This window comes from Phacochoerus africanus, chromosome 8, assembly GCF_016906955.1.
Source record: "Phacochoerus africanus isolate WHEZ1 chromosome 8, ROS_Pafr_v1, whole genome shotgun sequence".
NCBI lineage: Eukaryota > Metazoa > Chordata > Mammalia > Artiodactyla > Suidae > Phacochoerus > Phacochoerus africanus.
This window is the reverse complement of record NC_062551.1, coordinates 18332751-18338977: the sequence shown is the minus strand read 5'-3', so window position 1 is coordinate 18338977 and position 6227 is coordinate 18332751. Positions and strand designations below refer to the sequence as shown.

Here is a 6227-nt window from a genome sequence, read left to right as displayed (position 1 = left end):
GAGTGGCATAGAAGTGTGTGTAAACTGCAACGGTGCAGCAAGTTGGTTGTGGTGCTAGAAGAAGCCCCAGGGATGCACTGGCTCGGAAACTGCCGAAGTAGACCCGATGAGTCCCATCGCCGTTAGGTTACAGCAACAAAAAGCAGACCCAACCACGGCGACCCAACTTCAGCCTCAGCCCAGCGCGAGGCCCGAACGCGCAGCCGCAGAACTAGGTGGGCGGGCCTGCGCAGGCGCAGAAATAGCCAACGGCCCGGGGTCCACGTCGGTGCAGCGGTTTCCCGCCAGGTCCGAGGGTGCGGGAGCAGGTCTGGCCTGGTCCCCACGTCCCTCACCGCGGTGGGTAAGGCCGGCTCCACGGCTCCGCTCTCGTGCCGCTAACCCTTTTCTCCTGAGCCACCGCCATCATGCTGCTGCCCGTATTCACCCTCAAACTGCGCCACAAAATCAGCCCCCGCATGGTGGCCGTTGGGCGCTACGACGGGACTCACCCGTGTCTGGCGGCCGCTACCCAAGCGGGCAAGGTAACCAATCCCACCTGCTCCCAACCCGCACGGAGCCAGTGCCCCTGGAGTCCCCCGCGGGGCGCGTCCCTGCAATCCCGTTCTTCATTGTCCGACTCCGCCCCCAGCCAGGGTTGCCCGGCAACGAGTCAGTAGTGTTTGTAGCTCTTTAGCTTGCGCAGAAGTAATGAGTGAAAACGGGGAAGGACTTTTCTGAGCAGTTTATTTCTCTTCAGGTACTTAGACTCATGAGTGCCTAAGTGTCGGGGTGTTGGAATCTCTGTACGGCTAGGGAGCTTGGGGAAGAGAAGTCCCTAAAGGGGAAAGGGCTTGGTCGGCGTTAGCAGTAGGGACAGATCCCAGATTAGAGGCCAGGGCTTCTGCCTATAGCTCTGAACTTCTTCTCTCAGAGCTAAACAACTTTATGGGGAAAAAGTTACAAAGACACCCTAACTTAAATGACTCAAATTACACTTTTGATCTTTATCCACGTACATTCACGTTTCATCCTGTTGTTTATTCACTAAGTACCTGTTAGGTGCTTCCTGTGTGGCAAGTGCTGTGCAAGTTGTGAGTCACAGAGATGAAAAAGATATGTCATTCGGCATTCACTAGAATTTCTGAACAGCTCCTTCGTGCTAGATCTTGGGGATTCAGAGATAAAGCTGGAGTGCTTACTTTCAGAAAGCTTATCGTCCAGAAGGACAATAGACAAGGCAAACAAGGCACTGTGTATTGACGGAGGCATGCCCACCATACATGGAATACAGTGACATCAAGCGTAGTAACTTTTAATAAGCACAAAGCCTTATTACATTAATTATATCAGCATCCTTGCTGCATTGCCAATGGCAACAGCATAGCACAGGTGTGGTAGATCCTGGCTCCAATACCTGCTAATTTCATGACCTTGAGCAAGGTACTTCGTCTCTACCACAGAGGGTTATTAAGAGGATTAAAATGTTACAACGTGTCATGTGCTTGGCATCTAGGCGGTGGTCACTAATTGTTAGCTGTTATTTTCTTCATTAGAAATAACAGTTCAGAGAGGTTCAAAGCAATGTTTAAGGCCGCTCAACTGGAAAGTGGTGGAAATGAGATTAGAGTGCCTGTTCTGTGACCCAGTGTGTCTGTCTGTGTATCTTTCTCTCTCTTCCTCCCTTCCTTTCTTTCTTCCGCACCTGAAGCTTATGGAGCTTCCCAGGCTAGGGGTTGAATCGGAGCTACAGCTGCCAGCCTACACCACGGGATCTGAGCTGCACCTTTGACTTACACCACAGCTCACAGCAATGCCGGATCCCCGACCCACTGAGCAAGGCCAGGGATCGAACTCACATCCTTGTGGATACTAGTCAGATTTGTTTCCGGTGCGCCATGACAGGAACTCCCCAGTATGGATTTAATAAGCTGACATTTAGGTAGTGACTTGTAGTTTTCAAGACACTTCGACCTATGTTGTATGTTTTCCCATATGCTATGCCTTGGGCTATGTAAGTAAAAAGTAATGATTCATTTTCACTGAGTAATATAATGGAGTAAAACCCTTAGCACAGAGCCTGACATGTAATAATGTTAGTTATAAAAATGTTGGAAGGCACTGACAAATAGGAAAAAGAAATTCGTATTGGTGCACAGCAGCTAACTCAATGGGCTGAAAAAGTCCCATGGATATTAGCTTAGCCCTGATTTTTTGAGGGCTTGGTATGTGCTGGGCACTGTTCTTAGCTCTGCAGGTACAAGGTTGAATTTAACAGACAAGTTGTACCCCCTTGGAGGTTACCTTTGAGAGGGGGAACGAGACAGTTAACAGAAACACAGACACACAAACACATGCGCACAGTGTCTTGATAGAAGAAAAACAGAGTAAGGGGTTGAGTGTGAGAGGATATTGCTATTTTAGACACGGTGGTCAGATAGGCCTGTGATAAGGTAACTGTGGATCAGAGGTTTGAAAGGCAATGAGGAAACAAGCCCTGCAGATAGGCAAGGTAAGTGTCTTCCAGGCAGAGGCATCAGTAAGCACAACAGCCTTGAGGTAGAGATATGCTTGGTGTGTTCCAGAAGGCTGCTGGGGCTGGAGTGGGATGAGGGAAGCAGTAAAGTAGCCAATAGCTGGATCATTTAGGGCCTGATATGCCATAGTGAAGACGCTGGTTTTAAGAAAGTGGGTGATGGGATTTGGTTTATGTTTTTAGATAAAGGATTACTGGCTGGTGCTGCAAACAGAGATGCAGGGAGGGAACTGTAGGAGTGGAAACAGGAAGATCAGGCAGAGGTTCCTTTTGAAACCCTTTCATTAGAATGTGATGTAGAGTCAGAAGCAGGTACACTTGATTCTAAGTCTGTTTCTGGAGATGGGGGTCGGGGGAGAGAGGGGAGGTGCTATGGCCTAGGTAATTGCTTTATATTCAGAACTGTAAACAAATCTGAAAAGTTCTGACCTGATCTTTTATCTGGAGACTTTAAAATAAAATTGGTACTATTTTAGCACCCCTCCTGAGAATCATGTTCTTGTCCAAACCTCCTTTTTACAGATGAAGCCCAAGAAAGTTGAGTGATTTATGTGGATCCATGTAATACACAAATATATTTTTCTTTAAAAACTAACATTTTAGGGAGTTCTCATCGTAGCACAGCAGAAAGGAATCTGACTAGTATCCATGAGGATGTGGGTTCGGTCCCTGGTCTTGCTCAGTGGGTTGGGGATCTGGCGTTGCCGTGAGCTGTGGTGTAGGCTGCAGATGTGGCTCAGATCCTGTGTTGATGTGTCTGTGGTGTAGGCCCGTAGCTGCAGCTCCCATTCGACCCCTAGCCTGGGAACTTTGATAGGCTGTAGGTGCGGCCCTAAAAAGCAAAAACAAAAACAAAACCAAAAAAACCACACCCCAAACCCCAAAAAACTCCAAACCATTTCAGGTAAGGCTAAAGCCCTCCTTGACCCATGTCTCTAGAAACAGGACTTTGTCATTTTCAGTGAGATTCTTTTGTGAATGTGGGGCAGACTTACTGGGATCTGGTCTCTGACCTTGAGCAAGCATATTTTATTTTTTAATTTTTTTTGCTTTTTAGGGCTGCACTTGCAGCACATGGAGGTTCCCAGGCTAATTGGAGTTATAGCTGCCAGCCTACGCCACAACCACAGCAGTGCCAGATCTGAGCCAGGTCTGTGACCTGCACCACAGCTCATGGCAACGCCGGATCTTTAACCCACTGAGCAAGGCCAGGGATCAAACCCGCAACCTCATGGTTCCTACTCAGATTCGTTTCCGTTGCGCCATGACAGGAACTCCAAGCAAGCATATTTTAAAAAGGGGTTTCTTGCAGAATGAACATGGTTCATCCATGGACATGTTTCTTTTCCCCACGGAGTTGGAGGGCTTAGTTGGAGTTCACATTGTCAGCAGCACCCCCTTCACTAGAACAAATACGTGACTTTCAGCCAGTCTGTTGGCTGAAGGTACTGGGAGTGACCTATTTGTTGTGTGACTAAACTTGACTTTTTCTCACCTGTGGGACAGCTAGGTCTCCTGGGCACTGATTTCTGTGTGTGGAGAACAGCAGGAGGGGAACTAGGGAGAAACCATACTCCTGGGACTCGTGTTGCTCTTGGCAGCAAACCCCAACCTCTTTCCACTCCAGTAACAATGAAGTCCATAGGTTTTTTTCCCCACCTGTTCTTTCTGGGCAAATCTTATTACTAGAAGACTGTATGATTTTTTTTTTTTCCTTCAGAATGGTTGTAAAAGGAAGACAAGTTGATAGAGATGAGAGTTTGGAGCCAGACACCTGGCTTGTGTCTTAGCCTTGTCACTTATTAGTGGTGAGACCGTGGGGAGGGGCCTTAATCGCTCTGACCTTCTCTGTATATCAGGGCTTGTTGTGAGGACCAAATGCAGTAACATTTGTAAAAGCATGTTGTAAAGTAAACACAAATGAGAACAGGAACACAATATTCAGTAGCTACACACCTTTTCTATATGTTTCTAACCCATCTTTAAAAAGCTTTTTGTTGAATAGGCTATCTTGTTTATTTATTTATTTATCTATTTATGTTTTTAGGCCTGCACTTGTGGCATATGGAAGTTCTCAGGCTAGGGGCCCATCGGGGCTATAGCTGCTGGCCTATGCCACGGCAACGCTGGGATAATAATTTAAAATTAGTCCTACTCGAATTTCAACTAAGTCCCCTAAAACTGAGTTCCTTGCCGAGTTTATGATTAACCTCTCTATGCAAAACTTTATTCCTTTTCTCCTTTCACACCTGTTCCTCCTCAGGATTGAGGAGCAGCAAAGAAAGGGGAGGTTTGTAACCAAGCAGGAACCTGTGGGCCCTTCTGGGACAACCCTCCTCCCTGCATGTCCTCCACCTGCCTCTTGTTTGTAGAAAAGCTTTAGTCTCCTAGGCCTCTCCCAAGTCTCAAAAGACTGGCTCAAGAGTTAGCGACTAGGGGAAGTTCCCTTGTGGTGCAGCTATGGCTCGGGTTCAGTTCTTGGCCCGGGAACTTCCTTGGGTGTGGGCAAAATAAGTGAATAATTAGGCAAGGTGAAGATGTAGAAATAATGAATAGCTGTTGGGCCGAGAAACTGGCAGCAGTTTAGGCTATAAAGCCACTGGACTCCCTCACACTGCCTTCAAAACCTTGTCTCCTGACCCGCAACTTGCAGATGATCTCAGGACATCAGTCCACCATCTTCCCAGGTTGTTGGGCTCCTGAATAAAGCATTTCTTTTTCCACCGCACTTATCTCTTGAGTATTGGCCTTTGGAGTGATGAGCAACTGAGCCAGCCTTGTCTGGTTAACAGATTTATACCAAAGTGTTAAAATGCTTGTTGAAAACAGACGAGTTTTAGAACTAGAAGGGACTTAAGGGATCTCAAGTACAGTTTCTCATCCTTTTTTTTTTTTTTCCCATATTGCTTCCCAGTGAGCTTTGTTCAGAAAGTGAAAATTTTCCTAGTGAAATTTTAAAGCCGTAGATATCCTGTATGCCTACCTGTTCTTGTACTTTGGTCCTTTGGAGCCCCACAAGCTTAATGTCTAAGATCCTCCACCCCAAACCCAGTTACCCCTCCTGGGAGCAATAGCACCCCTCCTGAGAATCATGTTCTTGTCCAAACCTCCTTTTTACAGATGAAGCCCAAGAAAGTTGAGTGATTTATGTGGACACTCATAATAGAGGATTATGTTTATGATAGTTGAAACTGCTAAATTAGCTTTGAGCTAACTACTTAATTCTGTCTCCCCAATATAGACAGATAGCCTTTAAAAAGCTTGATTTGTGTGACTCATTTTAGGTTTGTAAAAGAAATTTACTCATTACCAGGCTTTAAAACTACCAGTTTTAAGGGTTAGGAAGTGAATATGTTAGGTGCTTGGAGGAAAGATGCTAAAGGATGTGTTTGTTTTCTCTGAGCTTCTTGGTGCATAGCAATCACTCTGTAGCTGGTAGCAGCTTTGTATAGGTTGATTAGGAAAAGGCTGCTTTGTAAAGGGGCTTTAACATCCTGCTGGTGGGGTAGTATATGAGCTGTCCAGGTAGATCTTGGCCATTACCTTATTCTTTACAAAGCTAAGAACCACTGAATTTCTATGATTCACAGTGATTGAAAGCTAGCCACACAGAAAACTGTGTGTGGGTGTTTTAAGTTTTGTACATGATTAAAGTAACTTCTTGTTAATGTTGATATCTGTTACTAACCTGAGTCTTTTTTTTAAAAAAAAC

At 46.0% G+C, this 6227-nt stretch overlaps 1 protein-coding gene across 1 annotated transcript in view; it reads left to right on the top strand.

Moving 5' to 3' along the window:
- The first annotated feature begins 229 nt into the window (after window positions 1-229).
- The window catches only part of BBS2 (Bardet-Biedl syndrome 2), a 33629-nt gene continuing 27631 nt past the window's right edge, over window positions 230-6227 (top strand). Inside the window, exon 1 of the mRNA XM_047791778.1 lies at window positions 230-524. Within this exon, the coding sequence (XP_047647734.1) occupies window positions 408-524 (117 nt within the window). The 5' untranslated portion in view covers window positions 230-407. The remainder of the gene's footprint in view (window positions 525-6227) is intronic.